We start from the raw sequence: 18992 nt of genomic DNA on the forward strand, positions 1-18992 counted from the left end.
CTGTTCATGATGAATATGCTTGCTATTGTTTATTTTACTCTTTGCTAATTGTTTTAGCTTTTGTAATCTAATTTTAATTTAGATTTACTTGATGTAAATTGGTGTAAATTGCATAATACTTGTGAAAGTGTAAATGGGTTTATTAAAACAAACAATTAGGTTTATATCTTTGTATAGACTTTTCTCTTTGTAAATGCGTGGAAACCAATTGAACTGTACCATCCCAGCTAAATTTCAGAGACTTGAAAGCATGACAAATTTGTAAGTTTGAACATTCTTGATTACTTGATGCTCGAAAACCGGCTTACAAAATTTATATAAATGCCAATATTTTCTTGCTTTACTTAGGAATCTCTCAACATATACCACAGCTCCGGTCCCTATTGAGCTATCATGGATTGGGAACTTAGATACATTGTAGGTATTTTTTTAACTCTAAACAACTTCAACTTGGTTATTTTTGTAATAATAGTTATTGAATTTGATACGTTTTATTTGCACAATGACCTCTCACACAACAAAGTGGTCAATCCCTTCTCCAATTGGTAATTTGGAGCATCTTTAACTGTAAGTTTCTTTCGAAAGTTATATTGAAAGGCTTACGTTATCACTTTGAGTAAAACTCTAGTAACGTAAAATTACGTTATTAAATTTGCACCTGACATTATTTTTTACACTAAAGCGTGTAGAGCAGTATATCTAAGTTGATTTCTTATGCATGATTTTTGTGAGCACGTTTAATACTATGTCTTAATAGTGTTAAAAGTGGTCATCACTTAATCATTTTAAGTTGTTTTCTAAAAGATTGATCCAATAAATACCCGTACCCTTGATTTCCAATTAGGTAGTTCATATTAAAACCTATAGTAATCTTGCCCTTTACAATGATACCATTTTTTTAGTTTATAACAACGAGCACAATTGTATTGTTGATATTTGACCGAAGGGAGATTTGTATATAAGAGATTAAGTTTTTATTTTGTCTTATGAAATGTTAATAAGTACAATTATGCATTTGTTGTGGTATCATTGTATGATGTTTCGTTATCTTTGAAAAACATGCAAACTGGGATTAAACAAGAATGTTAAAAAGAATATTGAAAGGGGTGATGTATTTCCCACATGGTTGTCTCTGAAGTTAACTTTGGCCACTTTAAGGTAAGTATTTATCTTAAAGTAAGAATCATTTAGCACCCATACTACCATGATGGTAAGTATGGACATGACGGGTCGATAAATTTTGCGACGAGTTAGCAAGATGCATACATAGGGCTGTTAACGAACCAAACTCGAACGATCAGGAAGATTTTGAGCTCGGCTTGGTTAACTATTACTAGACTCGAACTCGATAAAAAGTATAGTATTTTGTTCGATTTCGAACTCGAATAATATTTTAATGTTCAAACTCGAGCTCGATATTCGATTAAATATGATCGTTTAACAATATATGATCGTTTACAATACCGATCGTTTCAATACATTTACTTTCAGTACAAATGTTATTAATACTTAAGGTTTTCTTATATATAATTGTATACTGCAACTATTCAGTCTCAATAATAACGTTATTTCATATATAAGTTTAAAAACCAATAATGTTTGCGGATGAATCCCTGTGCAACGCACGGGCTCATAAATCTAGTTATGGAGTATTTCTCATATCACACCCTTTCCGTCTGACTTTACCTCATAGTCTTCAAATTTGAAATGCTGAATTTAAGTTTGATCATATCTATATCTATATCTACCTATATATATATATATCTATCTCTCTCTCTCTCTCTCTCTCTCTCTATATATATATATATATATATATATATATATATATATATATATATATATATATATATATATATATATATATATATATATATATATATACTTTACCTCATAGTCTTCAAATTTGAAATGCTGAATTTAAGTTTGATCGTATCTATATCTATATCTACCTATATATCTATCTATCTATATATATATATATATATATATATATATATATATATATATATATATATATATATATATATATATATATATATATATATATATATATATATATATAAAGTTTAAATGAGAACTGATAAAATGTAAAGAACTATGAGAACCAAAACAGTTGAGGGTAGATTCGTAAATTACATATACATGTATTAAATCCGAATTTTTTTAAATGGTTTGAATTTATTATGTTCAGTTACAACATAAAATTCATAAAATTTAAGAAAACGGTTACACTCTTTTAATTTCGCCACCATAAACCCCTTCAGATTATCTACGTCAGTTACATTCTCGTGATCATGAATACATTTTCTTTAAGGCTCTGTATCCGAAGTCAGCCTTCATGTATCTGGTAACCGACTAACCGTACTCCGTACCAGAAGCCATCAATCTCCGTTGCCGGAAACCACTATTGAATAGGCTATCGATACATCTTAATTCTATCATATACAAATTCAGAGAGTGCGAGACCTAAAGAAACTCATATATAGGGGTATACACAAACAACGTATATATACTGTTTGTATACCTTGAGAGATTAAGTGGTCAAGCATTCAAAATCTTATTGCATGGCTGGGTTCGAATCTTGATCTTGACGGCATGCAACGAGTCATTTTATTGACTGATCCGATATGACGATTGTGATAGTTTGATTCATCAAAGGATGTTCACGTGTTCACTTAGAAGTTTTATTTCATCAAAGATATTCATGATGTTATCCGCTCACTCCTTTTCTTTGTGTAACGTAAACTTACAAACATTGGAAGTAGCATACTGGATGGTTATGGTTTTATATCTATTTAAATTTTTAATTTAATAGTTTTTTATCTATTTATATTTTTTCTATAGAAAGCAGAAAGTGAAGATTTTATGTTCACCTGTTCACACTACTATTTGAGTTAACATGTTAACATTATCAATAAATTCTGAAACTTAGTATAATAGCGCTATTAGATTAGATTGTGCACATTTATATAAGGCTAACAAATTAACAAGTAAACATTTACAAATTGATTAACACAACGATGAACATTTTTATTACCAATTTGTTTACTATTTTGAACTAATATGGTGCACAAATTAACAACGGAACAAATCTTAATTAATTTCAGTAAGCATGTGAACATTGAACAATTGAATGAAAAAGTGCACATTAAATTTTAAATATTATGCTACCAATTGAACTGATTTTTAACATCTGAAAAGTTAGTGTTCACGTTTGTATACAAAGTACCATGTTAACAAATGAACATCTTGGCCATATGTTCATGTCACTTTTAAATTGTCGTACAACAGGAGAAAATTGTGTACATTTTTATAATTCTAAAATGTTAACAAGTTAACTGATTTTTAATTTTATGTTCGAGAAGTCGGACATAATTTTTCATTGTTAAATTAATAATTTTGGATCTGGTCTAACTTCAAATGTAATTCCATCCCTAAAATTGAGGGATTTAAAAACCATTCATTGATTATCTCTCTAGGTATAGTTAGAGACGGTTTTGTTTGAATCAATCGTTTAATTAGCAGTTCAATTACATATAACTTGACTATACTACCCTTTCCCTTTTAAACAACGGTTTCTATTTTTTTTTATTAATATATATAAACAAGAAAGTGTTGTAGGCTCATTTTGAGTTGTGGGTCATAGGGCGGGCAGCTTTATCTGATCAAGGGCCGGGAGATCAAAATCAATCAAAGGGTTGATACTGGTTCTCGCAGTTCTTATATATATATATATATATATATATATATATATATATATATATATATATATATATATATATATATATATATATATATATATATTGTAATTAAAAATTCTTTTGTACAAATTGTTAATGGTGAAAATATTTTAACGGGTAGGTAACACCCGAAGAATATTTAGATTTCACTTTAATAAGTTACACTGTACATTCTTCGAATCTGATTCAACAGTCATTTACTATCCTACTTACATTTCCAGATATACGAATCCGTTCACCACAGAATAACAATTTTCATTTAATTTCATATTTGGATTTTAACCTATCAGAATCCAACAAGTGGCATAATGAAGAAAACATTGGACAAAATAAAATTTGTTAGAAACAAACAAATTAACTATGAGAATAATTTTGTTAAGAATCCACGCTAACTGTTCCTAGCTAACTGATTACACTTTATATATCGCAATTTTTATTCTCGCAATGAAATCAACTATTGTGAATCGTTTGTAATCGATATGGACTTCGTCCAGATGGATTAGGACGGGTGATTTCAGTTATATATATATATATATATATATATATATATATATATATATATATATATATATATATATATATATATATATATATATATATATATATATATATATATATATATATATATATATATATATAGTGGTAGGATCAAGAGGGAAGTAACCATTCGGGGGGAAGCGGGGGGAAGCAAAATTTTTTTTTTTTCGTTTTTTGAAAAAACTTTGTTCACGAACATTATAGATGAGATGAAAATATGAACATTTAGTAGAGACACTTTGTGATAAATATTTTTATTTTGGCGGGAAAACGCTCGAAGAAGTAATATATAACAATTATCGTGTTTTTCGAGCGTATTTTGAGGTTTTAGCTATTGGGGTTTAGATATTAGGGTTTAGATATTAGGGTTTATAGGGTTTAGATATTAGGGTTTAGAAATTTAGGGTTTACGGTTTAGATTTAGGGTTTAGATTTAGGATTTAGATTGAGTTTTTAACACGAACGGTTTAGAGTTTAGGGTTTAGGGTTTGGTGTTTTGAGTTTATGGAATAAACCCAAAACACCAAACCCTAAACCCTAAACTCTAAATCGGGCTAAATTTTACTTCACAAAACATGGAAAAAAAAGTTCATATTCTTCACGAACAATATTATCTTGAATGTTATTTTTGTCGATCGTTTTCCCGACTAAATAATAACATTTATCATAAAGTGTCTCTTCTAAATGTTCATATTTTCGTGTGATCTTGATGCCGGAAAAAAAAATTTCAAAAAAAATGAAAAAAATAAAAATAAATTTTGCTTCCCCCGCTTCTCCCGATTGGTTAGTTACCCATTTATTTATTTATTTATAAAAGAGAGTTTTAAGTTAGTGACTTATCATTAGAGGCTTAATTTGAGCATATTATGACATGTGTAATTTACATGTGTCCTTTCCTCATCCTAAACCCTCAATGTAAACGGCCGATACCCAATTTGGCTGATATCCAATTTTATGGGGTGGGGGGGGCATACGGTATACTCAACCTGAAAAAAATCCTCCATCGATATAAATCAATCACAAGGATGAAATCGAGCTACACATATAGAAGCTACTCTAATCGCCAAAAAAGATTATCGGTTAAAGGATGAAATCGAACCCAAAGTGGATTGTCTGCAAAAAATAAATCCAACACGCCAGAAACCATCGATTACTCGTGTTACTGATCTTCGATTCAAGCTATTAAAAAGGTACGATATTTATGTTTCTAGGTTGAATCGAATTAAGGTTTGTTCATTATTATGTGAATAAATTAATTGTCAATCAGTTTATCAATCGATTGTTAAGTTCTTTTCTAATAGCTTATAGCATTAAGTTTAATTTTCCAGTTCGATTATACTGTTTTTGAAACAGATAATAATTCAATAAATTATGTTGCTTCACTTGCTTGAAGCTACCACAAGTTGTAACTCATCAATACAATGCTTTAGCTGTTTGACTTCCTATGGTCAAACAGAAAAGTCAGAGATGGTATTCCTAAGTGTGACAATTGTGCTTGTGTTAGATTTTTAAGTCATTGTCTTAGTAAACTTGTGTTGGTATGTATTGTTGCGTTGTTGCTATTGAAGTTTTAAAGATGGTGGATTGTTTGCTGAAATGGGTCATGTGTATGCAAGTGTATGTTGGGTCAAGTGTATGTTGCAAGTCAAAGTGTATTTTGGGTCATCGTCATGTTCATATTATTGGGACTACTTGACAATATTCAAGTAGTTTTTAAGTTCCAAGTAGTTCGTGGGGGTTCAAGTTAAACTTTTTTATGAGCGTATTTATTTGTAATGGCCTGATATTTCCGCTTTGATGTCACTACCTTAATGCACATTGCAAGTTGATTGCTTTCTAAATTACATGAAAATTATTTGGATCGCAAAGTAACGTATCATGGAAAGGAAAATGTATGTCATGTATGTAGAATTAGTTTAAAAATACAAGCTATGATAATATATGTATTCTTATAAGAAATATTCTAATTCTAATTTGGGAAGTTACAACTGTTATCAAATATAGATATCAGTCATAATAGTTTGTCAGGGGAAATTGTCCCTGAAATTAGTCAATGTAAACTGTTGACTTATGTTGACCTTAGTAGGAACCAGCTTAATGGTGAGATTCCTACTGAAATTACATGAATGCATATCTTGAATTACTTGAATATGTCACGTAATCACTTGGTAGGAAGTTTTTCTACTACTGTTGCATCGATGCAAAGTTCACTCTTTATATGCTTTCTTAATCATTTGAAATTTTTATTTTCAAATTTATTTTTCTTTCATTACCATTCAATGTGTTTATATAAATACATCATGTTTATTATGCTTACTTTATAATGTGGTTGCTGTCTTTGTGCAAGTTTTGTACCATGGCTACACATTAAATGTTAGAATTCTTATATATTTCATATATGTACATTACTAATCTGTATGTTCATATTTCACCTACATATTGATATTTACATTGGATTTCTTACAGTTGTACAATACATAGCTTTATGACGAAGCAACCAATGAAAATGGTAGTTGAACATGACTACATATGCGGACTTTCTTCTTGAAGTCCGAGAAATAAGCATATGTTTTTTTAGACATGCACATCATCTGCATATATTCAAATGGTTAATGCTACTTTGATGGCAGGTATATAATGCATACTTACTAAATCATATCTTTCACTGTTTCAACTCTTCATAGAAAAAAAAATATGTATCTATATGTTACGGAGTACTATTTTCAAACGGTTTTTGAGCTTCCATGCAACGCACGGACTCAAAACCTAGTATCCATATACAACACGTTTAGACCCTAAATTTAATTCTAGGCAGGATTAAAATTCATGAAAAATTAATTTTTTATGACGTCTCAATTTAATTTTACTTTTTTTAAAAAAAAAATTTCTACTTATTGGTCGGAGGTCCACTCGGAAGTAATCTCTTTATCCGTCGAATAGAAAGATGAATGGCTTTCTCTACTTTTGAGAGTGTTTCACTCTGGATGGAAAAATGACTTGTTTTTATTCTCAGATATAAAAAAAAATTGTCTACATCTCCCATCTCTCATACACATCTCATGTAGTATTGAGTTTTGTTGTTGATGTATATACATATATACATATATACATATATACATATTTATTTAACTTTTTAAACGTATATCATATATGTGTTCATATTCATTTATATTTAAATATTATTCACTCATTCATATTCATATCCGTGAATTAACATGTATGCATTGGATGTTTAAGATTTTTTTATATATTATTATGAAAATGAAATTATTCATCAAATATTGTTTCGGGTGCTATATTTCCTACAGATTACTTTGCACACGACGGGTACCTTTTTAAATACAATCGTTTATGTGTTCCTCAATTTTCATTGAGAGAAAAATAATTCGCGATTTACACGGAAGCAGTTTGAGTGGTCACCTTGGCTGCGAAGAAAACAATTGGGGCTCTTGAGGAACGATATTATTGGCTGCAATTAAAACGAGATGTGGGGAAAATTGTACCACGTGCCCGAATTGTGAAACCTCTAAAGGACAATCTCAAAATACCAGATTATACATGCCACTTCCAATCCCGTGAACAATTTGGGAAGATTTGTCTATAGATTTTGTCTTAGGATTGCCACACACTCAACAAGGGGTCGACTCAAACTTTGTTGTGGTCGATCGGTTTTCTAAAATGGTGCACTTCATTATGTGTATGATAACGTCTGATGCTACTCATGTGGCATGTCTATATTTTTCGTGAAGTAATCCGACTACATGGTGTTCCACGCTCCATTGTATCCGATCGGGATACTCGTTTTGTTAGCCACTTTTGGGTTACATTGTGGCGTTTATTTGATACGTCCTTAAAATATAGTAGTTCAGCGCATCCTTACACGGATGGCCAAACGGAGTTTGGTAATTTACTCTCGGCAATTTACTTGGAAGTATCTGTATGGAGAGGCCAAAACGATGAGACAATGCATTACCCTAAGCTGAGCTTGCATTTAATAATGTGATTCATATTTCAATTAAGAGGTATCTTTTTTCGGTGGTATATCGCTCTCCGCCCCGACATGTTGTGGATATGATAGAATTGCCAAAACATGCTAAATCATACAGTAAAGCGACCAAATTTGTTGTAGGGCCTCAAAATATTTTGGATGAGGTTAAACACAAATTGGAGGAAACGAAAAGGGAAGTTTAAAGTGGTAGCCGATAAACACCGCCGAGTAAAGGTCTTTGAATTTGGAGATATGGTAATGATGTTTATACGTCGTGACGTTTTTCGGTGGATCACAGGGTCACTGAATGAAGTCCGTTTCTTTCGGACATCTACTTGCTGTTGCAGACTTGTCTCCATATCATGCATTTGAAGGTCCTATGTACCCGAATAACTCGGGGGCGAATTTTGTTCAAGTGAGAGAGATTGACGTAGGACTAGATACAATGAATGGGCTGGATGTGGATGTGGACCCAAGTGGGCTGTTGGGCCGAATGAAATAAACCCCTCGATCAAATAATACAGGGGGCAATCTATCAATATTTCTTTATTGTTATTTTTTTTTTAATAAACTTGGTAGCTATAATTTAAGAGTTTCCGTCCTATTATGATTGTGCTTGTTCCCTTATAAATAAACTTGTACTTTGTTAGTTGGACATCTTTTGAATGAATAAATTTTGAGTTTCTCGTTTTACCATATATTCTTTTAGTTGTGAAGAGCGTTGTCTTTACAATCCTTTTTTCCGTATTAAATACTTGGGATTATCACTAAAATGCCCATTTTTATTCACCTTTTTGCGTTGGTGCCCAAATTTTTTTTTTTTTGCCAAATTGCCCGCGCAAGACGCAAGGTGCCTTGCGCCTTGCGTCCTTGCACCTGGGGGTGCCTATTGCGACCTTGCTTCCCGGGGACGCAAGGACGCAAGGTGCCTTTTGCGACCTTGCTTCCCGGGGACGCAAGGACGCAAGGTGCCTCTTGCTCCTGCCTGATCGTTTTCTTTCAGACATTTCATCGAACATGCATTATTTTTTCTATAGTTTAATTATTATTTAATATTTAATATTTAACATTAATATTTAATATTTAATTAATTATTTATATTTGTTACTATTCTATTATTAACAGCTTATTGTAGCAGAAAACATGCAGCAGGATAAACAAATAGCAGCGACTGAGAGTGATGATGGTGATTCATATAAACCAGTAGTAGTCTTGACAGGTATGTTCTTGTTCTTCTTCTTCTTCTTCAATTACATAATAATCCCAACTGAATTGGATTGAAGGAGGTTTAAGAATGTACTAGTTTGAAGGAAAATTGTCGAATGATATAGTATACTCTGTAGGAGTTACTTGACTTTGCCTAAAGTCATTGTCTTAAAACTGGTATTTAGTTCAATTTCAATCAAATTAACACCACCCTTTTCGGTTGGAAGTTGAAAGTTTAGAATTAGATGAATAAGCAAAAGTGACATAAGCATGTCATTCACCCCCTTTTCGATAGGAAGGTGAAAGAATGTCAAATTATTCATCGAATTCATCACTGGTTGCTTTATCATCCAACAATCAATGGACTTGGTGTAAATAAACCCTTTTGATTTTAGACCAGTGGCGACTGTAGGTGTAAACCCGTGGGGTCACGGGACACCACTAGTTTGAAAATTTTTAGAAGAAAATACTCTTTAAATTATATAGGACACCATTAAATTTAACTGCAAGACCCCATATATTGATGCGGAATTAAGGATCGATGGCAAAAACAATAAAGATAGATAAATGATTAAACCTTTGCGGAATTAAGGATCGATGGCAAAAACAATAAAGATAGATAAATGATTAAACCTTCACGGTTTCCCGAAGAACCTTCTCGGTTCAAGATAACAAAAACCTTCTCGGTTCAATTTTATTAACTCAAAAAATAATCAACTGACTTTTAAGTGATACCAATGTGTCTTATAAAGACCAAAACAAAGAAGGATAAACTCAATTGACTTTTCAAAACTAATCTATTGTTGACCAAATAAATGACAAGGATAAATATGAAAATATAAACAAACTAATTATTTGGATAAACTTTCAAAGTATGAAAAAAATATGTTGAGTATTTGGATATGCAGGGACATAATAATAATATGAAAACACTAATAAAAACCTTAGTATGAAAGAGACATATCTTAGTTAGCTAAGGTAAATGTGAGCCCTTAGATTGTTACTTATCTATCATTAATAACTTGATTTTAATTAATTAACTAATTGAATGATTGTAGCCAAAGAAAACATGCAGCAGCAAGATAAACAAGTAGCAGCAGCAGCAGCAGAGACTGAAGAAGTCGAAAGCAATAATAATAGCAAAATCATTTATAAGGAGACGAGGATTTTTTGTTCGGACGGGAAATATATTGACGCCGAGCCTCTTAAAAGGGAGTCTTTAGTGGCCCAATACGCTTACAAGTTCGGTGTATCCAGGATTAAGCTCAATCGCGTTAGTGAACTCGATAGTGAACTCATTCTCAAGGTTCAAATCTTCTGTGCGGTACGTGCGAATATCCAGGATGATTATGCCAATGATGAAACCCTCGCCCGACACAAGTTGAATGAGTTCAATTCCAAATTTCGCCAAGCCCATCAGAAACATGCTCTTAATTTTATGATTGTACGCCTCTTTTTTAATTCATGTTACAAGATATTTTGTTGTTTTACTTATTATTATAAGGTGGTGGTGGTTCGGAATCAGTCATAATTATAGGGCCTGTTTACTTGGGGATTAATGGACTTAATGTCCTAGATAGATCATTCGGTCACCCATTATTCTTGTTTACTTTTGACTTTTTCATACTCCATAACTATACTACAAGGTGTCTCGGTCACCCATGAAACCACACTACACATCCAGCCATCTTTTTTCCCAAATACCCTCATTTATTGCTTTTATTTATTCCCTTTCTTTCACAGATTTATAAATCCCTACACTTCATTCTTAAATTCTCTCAATTTTCCATAAACTATTAAATCAAACACCTTGCTATGAATACGCACAAATGCAATTTAAATTAAAAGTTGAGGGTTTTAAGAAGACCTTCATTTCAACTGGGGATATGCTTGGTAAAGCAATTAGACACTGCTATTGATATGAAGGATTTAAAGTAAAAATCCTACAAATTTTTGTGCGGTGTTTATAGTGTTTTGTGTGGTAAAGGTAATATATTTTTAAAGATGAAGTTTACGGTTGTGGTTTCATGGGGTTTTAGTGGAAATCTCACCTAAAATCTCTCAAATCTCAAACTCTCTGTTGTTATCCATTTGCTCGAATATTATCCGCAAACTAATTAGTTTGTGTGTTATGGTGAATAGAACTGTTCGTGTATTTGTTACTATTAGAAATAAAAATATATCACTATTAGAAATTGAAGGTAAACTTGTTGGAAACAAAGAAATTTGTTTTCTCATTAGAAAATTTGTTTTCGTGGCAACATATTGTTTGCATTTGTATTAAGGGTAAAATAGTCATTTACTATTATTAAGTCGTTCATTTAACACGAAAAGTAAACACCAATTTTATATGCATTACTTACTGTATATTTGTCATATATATCATATAGCCATCTATATCCATAAATGACTTAACTAAAAAAAAAAAGTAAATAGGCCCATAGTCACTTCACTTCAAAAGAAGACGAATTTGGACTTTTTTTTTTCTTCCTTTTTATATGCCTTAAACAACCTCAACCTTAAAACCTAGTTAGTTAGGGATTTATTTATTTATTTATGGGTAATAATTAATTCATAATTTGACGTTTATTAATTGATAAACACAACTGCCTACCTTTATATCTCAGAGACCTGGACACAACACTTTACCCTTTTTTATTATTATTTATGGATAATTAATTTGCTTGATAGTTTTCTATTTTCATTTCAGGCTGCTTTTGAGCTGGAGATAAGAAGCCTCGTTGACACGTTCATGGATGACGTTATTGACATTTTTCTCAAAATGACTGATGATGAGGCTTACAAAATCTTATTCGTGAATATGAGAGATGAGTATAGTAATAATGTATTTAAGGAGTATTGTGAGCGTGTCATGTTTCACAAGTGGGCTTTTGAATAGGTAACGGCTTATTGTTGTTGCTGCCTTTGTCTTTATTGTAATTTATTGCCAATGCCATGGATATGTTTACTTGTTTTTTTCTTCTTATTCTGTGGTTCTGTGGTGGTATTTGATGAATGTTTAAACCAGTTTCTTGCTTGCTTCTAGTATTTTACTTATCATCATTGTCATAACCCTAAATAGGGCCGGGGAAATATGACTTCACAATATCACAACACAAGTATGTATAAACGAGAACGACTCTAAATGAGACGTTTTAATAAAAACCAATGTATTATAAGCAGCAGAAAGTATTAAGTCATTACAAATGGCTCCTTAAAATTTAAATGTAATCTTAAATGTTTTAATGCAATAATATGAATGATAAAATGCGGACTCCAAAAGCAGGAAAGTCCAAATAGCAAATAATCTTTAGCAATCTTCACCTGAGACAAAACATGCTTAAAGTGTCAACCAAAAATGGTTGAGTGAACAACATAGGTTTAATAATCATAATAAGTTTTCAGACCACAAGATTTAATTATAAAGTTTAATCAGTTCGTTAGTAGTGCTGAGGTGTATGATATCGAAACTAAACAAGTTACCCCGTGATCACTTTATTCGTTCGTGTCGTTAAATCATTATTATGTATCCATTGACCAACGGTCATCCGGATAGAGACGTCACTCTCAATAGCGCTACCCACAACAATTAAGCTTGCCAAAATTCCAGCAACTAACGATATCATGGCAGGGATTAAGCATGAAACAAAGCATGTCATAGCACAGTTTGACTAATCAAAATAAAGTTTTCATGTACTTGTGTCTAAGCGTAAAACAGTTTGAAAGCAAGCATGTGTCTCACCCCAAAGTTCAATACAAGTATATAAAGATAATTAAAAAGCGGGGCTATGAAGTTCACCTTAATAGCAAGCAAGAAATTCCACGCAAGTAGTACGAACGGAGATCTCAACCTAGAGATATAATGTTTAATTAGTTAATGTCTAATAGACATAAAGTTTGTTTATTTATATAGCAAACTATATTAACAGTGACGGTTTTCGAGAAAAGTTACTATTTCTCAAAAGTTTCTATATTTGGAAACCTACTATTTATGGAAAGCTTCCACTTATAGTAAGCTTCTAGTTTAAGAAGTTCGGGTTATAATTCTTAACAAAGATGTTGTACAATCTCGCCCAAACTTCGTTGCTAACATGGAAGTCACTCGAATGATCTATTGTTACCGAGCGGCCCAGGATCTCTTGACCAGAATCTAAGTCTTGGCATTCGAGATCCACAAGCGTCTCATAATGGTAACAAGGATCACCCTAGGCCACAAGTAGCGGTGATGTTTGTAGTCTTTGTACGCTATCTTTAATTATAACCTTCACGTTAGGTGTATACACATAACAAGTTATTAATGTACTTGTTAATTACATATATATAAGTGATAATATACTTAGTGTAATTAAGTGTTACTATGTAGTTAAGTGTATAAGTTATAATAATAGTATTATTATTCTTTAGTTAATCAACTATTAAGTAATCTCATTAATACATGTGTTATATATATCCATACCTACATGTTACATATACATATAATCTTTATTATTATATTATGTATATGTTTATAGCTATACTATATATGTATATATTTTATGTATGTGTTACATATATATTAGTGTAAAGGTGATACATATAGATATATACATAACTACTTATCATCTTTGTAATTTCTTATAATATATACATGATACATATACACACTCACACTCATGCATACATACACACGTACATATACATACATATATACACATACATATACACGTATGTATATATTTACATATACACACACATATACCTACAATGTATACATGCACATACGTACGTATGTATGCATGCGTGCATGTACATCATGATCATAATTACCTCTTAATCAAGATTCATGCACATAAAATCATATCTTTTTAACATCATAACTAATCATATTCATTAACCCTAATCCTTAATAATCATAATCAATTACTTAATCATATTGTTTTATCTTTTAACCATGTCAAATATCATTACCTTAACCTTTCATTAAAGCTTTAACCATTTAATTATCTACTTACATAACAAGATCAATCTTTAACCTTATTAATAAACAATAACTAACTTAACAATTTTATTAATCAACAGCATTATTCATGTAAGATTAATGTTCATAATTCATACTTGTTTATATTCACTTACATAAAATCATAATCATTATCATTATTCCTACAAGATTCATGATCTTAATCTTTTATCATATTCATTATATTTATCATTCTCATTCATAATTCATTAATAATACTTAAACATAACATTAAAGTAATTGATTTAAATTCATAATTAAACTAGGGTTAGTGACTACCTTAAGAAGACTAAGATCAAGAATATGATGGTGATGGTGTTGCGAAGCAGAAACAGAAACCTAGCAGCTGCAGCAACGACCCAAACAGGAGCTTCTTGGGTCCTCTTGATCACGCACAACAATAGCAGCAAACCAGAAAAAAACACAGCAACAAGATCGATTATTGGGCTGTTTGTGGGTCACGAATTCAGCAGGAAAAAGGCTGAACAGATGCTGTAAACAGGAGGTTGCAAGAGCTGAATAGCAGGCGAATTGCAGGAGGGTTTTGAGGGTTTTAGTCGACTGGAAAAGGGAGGGAAGACCGCAGTATTTTAGTCTACTAATGCAAGGGTTTTGTAGTGGTTTTTAGTCGACAGAAAAGAGGGAAAGCATGCTGGAGCAAATCGACCGATTATGCAGTTTTTTTGTGGGTTAATTTGTGGTGAATAACTTGGAATACATGAGGGTTTATATAGTTGTGTTTGGTTTCCTAATTCCACTCAATTACTTGGTGAACAAGAACACTAATTAGAGTTTGGCTAGAATTGTGAATGCTTAAGGATCAAGTTAACTTTCTTTTTTTTTATTTACACGGCATTTAATTTATTTATGTATATATATATATATATATATATATATATATATATATATATATATATATATATATATATATATATATATATATATATATATATATATATATATATATATATATATATTATTACTATTATTATTAATATTATTAATATTAGGGTTACATTTTATTTAATTATTAACCCCTAACTTTTATTAATTTTTATTAAGTTCATATGAATTCTTATTAGATTAATTCATATAATGTCATAATTTATTTAATACATTTTATATTATTAATTTAGTGTTAGGGTTTAATGTTAACTATTAATATTAATATTAAATGGTATTAGGGTTTAGCATTTAATGCATAGGGTTAGGTTTAGGGTTTTAAATAATATTAGGGTTTTAGTATTAATTACTTTATTTATTATATCTGGATAACAACCCTAATGCTAATACACAGAGTATGACGTTGAAACCCTAAGGGAAATTTGGTAAATTCGGAAGGGAAAAGTGAGGGTTGTTATAATACCTCCCCGTTAATTTAAAGTTCGTCCCGAAGTTTCAGTAAGACTTCTCGGATGCATCAACGTTTAAGAAAATATGAGGATATTTCCGCTTCATCTGGTCTTCACGTTCCCAGGTATACTCGGGGCCTCTTCGTGAATTCCAACGGATCTTAACAACAGGAATAGAGCTTTATTTCAAACGTTGAACCTCACGATCCATAACTTCTATAGGTTTTTCGGTGAAGTACAATTTATCATCAATGTGAAGATCATTCAAGGGAATAACAAGTATGTCATCAACAAGATACTTTTTAAGATTCTAGATGTGAAATGTATGAACTTTAATTAACAGGAAGTGTTGACAAAAAAAATTACCATTCGGTCAATCGTGTTGTTAAAACAAGGTTCACACTTAACTACAGTGGGGATTTACATTTTCGTCTGTTTGAGGCCTCCAATAAAACTTCTTCACATCGTGATACATTTTACTAGAGTCTGGGTGAATAGAATATTTGGTCTTATGGACTTCTTCCATGACTAGTTCCCGAAAATTTCTGAATAGCGGTGATTTTTATAGGATCGACATGTATTCCTTCACTATCAACTACATGCCCAAGAAATTGTACGATTCGCAGCCAAAATTCACACTTGGAAAAACTTGACATACAGTTGTTTCTTCTTTAAGAGCTCTATAATCAATCGCAGATGTTGCTCTTGCTCTTTCTCGCTTTTGGAATAGATTAAGATGTCGTTAATGAAAACGATCACGAATCGGTCAAGATATGGTTTGCATACACGGTTCATAAGATTCATGAATACAGCAGGAGCATTGGTTAAACCAAAAGGCATGACAAGAAACTCATAATGTCCATAACGAGTTCGGAAAGCAGTCTTAGAAACATCAGTTTTGTAGTGATCCGTCCTAATCCATCTGGACGAATACATTACAATTGGTTACATCGCGAGGTACTTGTCCTCTATATGATACATTTTACAAACATTGCATTCGTTTTTAAAAGACAAACTTTCGTTACATTGAAAGTTGACAGGCATGCATACCATTTCATAATATCCATCTATAAATGATCTAGTATGTCATTTACTTAATCATAATCTTTACTGAACTCAACGACTCGAATGCAACGTCTTTTGAAATATGCCATGAGTGACTCTCAATAATATCTTTAAAATGAGCAAATGCACAGCAGAAGATTTCTTTAATACCTGAGAATAAACATGCTTTCAAGTGTCAACCAAAAGGTTGGTGAGTTCATTAGTTTAACATAAACATTCATTTCCATCATTTTAATAGACCACAAGATTTTCATTTTTCATTTCTCATAAATATACGTCCCATGCATAGAGACAAAAATCATTCATATGGATTGAACACCTGGTAACCGACCTTAACAAGATGCATATAGAATATCCCCATCATTCCGGGACTCCCTTCGGACATGATAAATTCGAAGTACTAAAGCATCCGGTACTTTGGATGGGGCTTGTTGGGCCCAATAGATCTATCTTTAGGATTCGCGTCAATTAGGGTGCCTGTTCCCTAATTCTTAGATTACCAGACTAAAAAAGGGCATATTCGGTTTAATAATTCAACCATAGAATGTAGTTTCGATTAATTGTGTCTATTTCGTAAAACATTTATAAAAGCAGCGCATGTATCCTCAGTCCCAAAAATATATATTGCAAAAGCATTTAAAAAGGGAGCGAATGAAACTCACTATATTGTATTTTGTAGTAAAAATACATATGACGTCATAGAATAAGTGTAGGGTTGGCCTCGGATTCACGAACCTATATCAAGTATATATATTAACACATATACTTGTAATCGAACAACTAAATTTCAAGTTATATTAATTATTAGTTTAAATATATTTATTTTTATATATTATGTACTACAATGTCTTAATGTTTTCATACATAATTATATTAATATGTTATAATATGTATGTTCATAGAAATGTTTATTTGTTATGATAACATAAATATAATAATAATAAAAATAATACTTATAATAGTAAAATAATGATACTTCTAATAATGATAATAATATTAATACTAAATTAAATTATAATTATTATTTTTTCATTCTTATAATAGTATTTACAACTATAATAATAATAATAATAATAATAATAATAATAATAATAATAATAATATTGATATTAATATTAATAATAATGAAAGTAGTAACAATAATATTAATGTTAATACAATAACTATATTTTAATACATTGATATCATATATAATTAATCATGTAATTTTTAATGATTATATATTATATATTATATAATAACTTTTAGTGAGTATTAAATTTCTATACATTTTAATATATATTACAATATACATATAACAATAATTATATATATAAACTATATATATATATATATATATATATATATATATATATATATATATATATATATATATACACACACACACACATATCGGTTTACAAATAGTCGTTCGTGAATCGTCGAAACTAGTCGAAGGGTAATTGAATTCATATAAACAGTTCCAAAATTTTGAGACTCAACTTTACAGACTTTGCTTATCGTGTCGAAATCATATAAGAATAAAGTTTAAATTTGATCGGAAATTTCCGGGTCGTCACAGTACCTACCCGTTAAAGAAATTTCGTCCCGAAATTTGAGTGAGGTGGTCATGGCTAATAATAAGAATGTTTTCATGACGAATATGAGTTGATAAATAGAGTTTTATCATCATTGAGTAATATGGATAAAACAATTCGATTATTCGAAGAGCACGAATGAAGTTATCACAAAAGAGTGAAATGAATAAATAAAGTTTCGTCTTAACTTTTGACGTTGTCCTGGTTGAATTTAGAAAATAAGGTGCATCTTAACTTTTGACACTGTCTTGGTTGAATTCCGGAATTCAAGGGATTTAAAGAAAATCTTCAAAATCTAAAAGATTTGAGTCTTCGGCGAATAAGGAAATTAAGATCTCTCTAATTAAATACGGTGATCTGCTTCGATTACTCTGTCTGATATTTTCATTATAAATTAAACTCTTCCGTTCCATTATTCTCACCATTCCTATACTTCCTTTCTTAGTTTATACATCCAAAAGAATGTGAAAATGTTTAATCCAGTTCTAATCCTTGATATTTTCCTAATTATCATTTCTGTCATCCTTTTTT

The 18992-nt window shown here is 30.9% G+C and overlaps 1 protein-coding gene across 1 annotated transcript; it reads left to right on the forward strand.

Moving 5' to 3' along the window:
* The first annotated feature begins 9395 nt into the window (after positions 1-9395).
* Positions 9396-12424, forward strand: LOC139871552 (uncharacterized). The gene is made up of 3 exons (XM_071859259.1): positions 9396-9484; positions 10530-10915; positions 12182-12424. Exons 1-3 carry the CDS (start codon positions 9409-9411, stop codon positions 12368-12370), a joined length of 651 nt encoding a protein of 216 aa, XP_071715360.1. The 5' UTR covers positions 9396-9408; the 3' UTR covers positions 12371-12424.
* The last annotated feature ends 6568 nt before the right edge of the window (positions 12425-18992 follow it).

The sequence above is a fragment of the Rutidosis leptorrhynchoides genome, chromosome 10 (assembly GCF_046630445.1).
Source record: "Rutidosis leptorrhynchoides isolate AG116_Rl617_1_P2 chromosome 10, CSIRO_AGI_Rlap_v1, whole genome shotgun sequence".
In the NCBI taxonomy this organism is placed as follows: domain Eukaryota; kingdom Viridiplantae; phylum Streptophyta; class Magnoliopsida; order Asterales; family Asteraceae; genus Rutidosis; species Rutidosis leptorrhynchoides.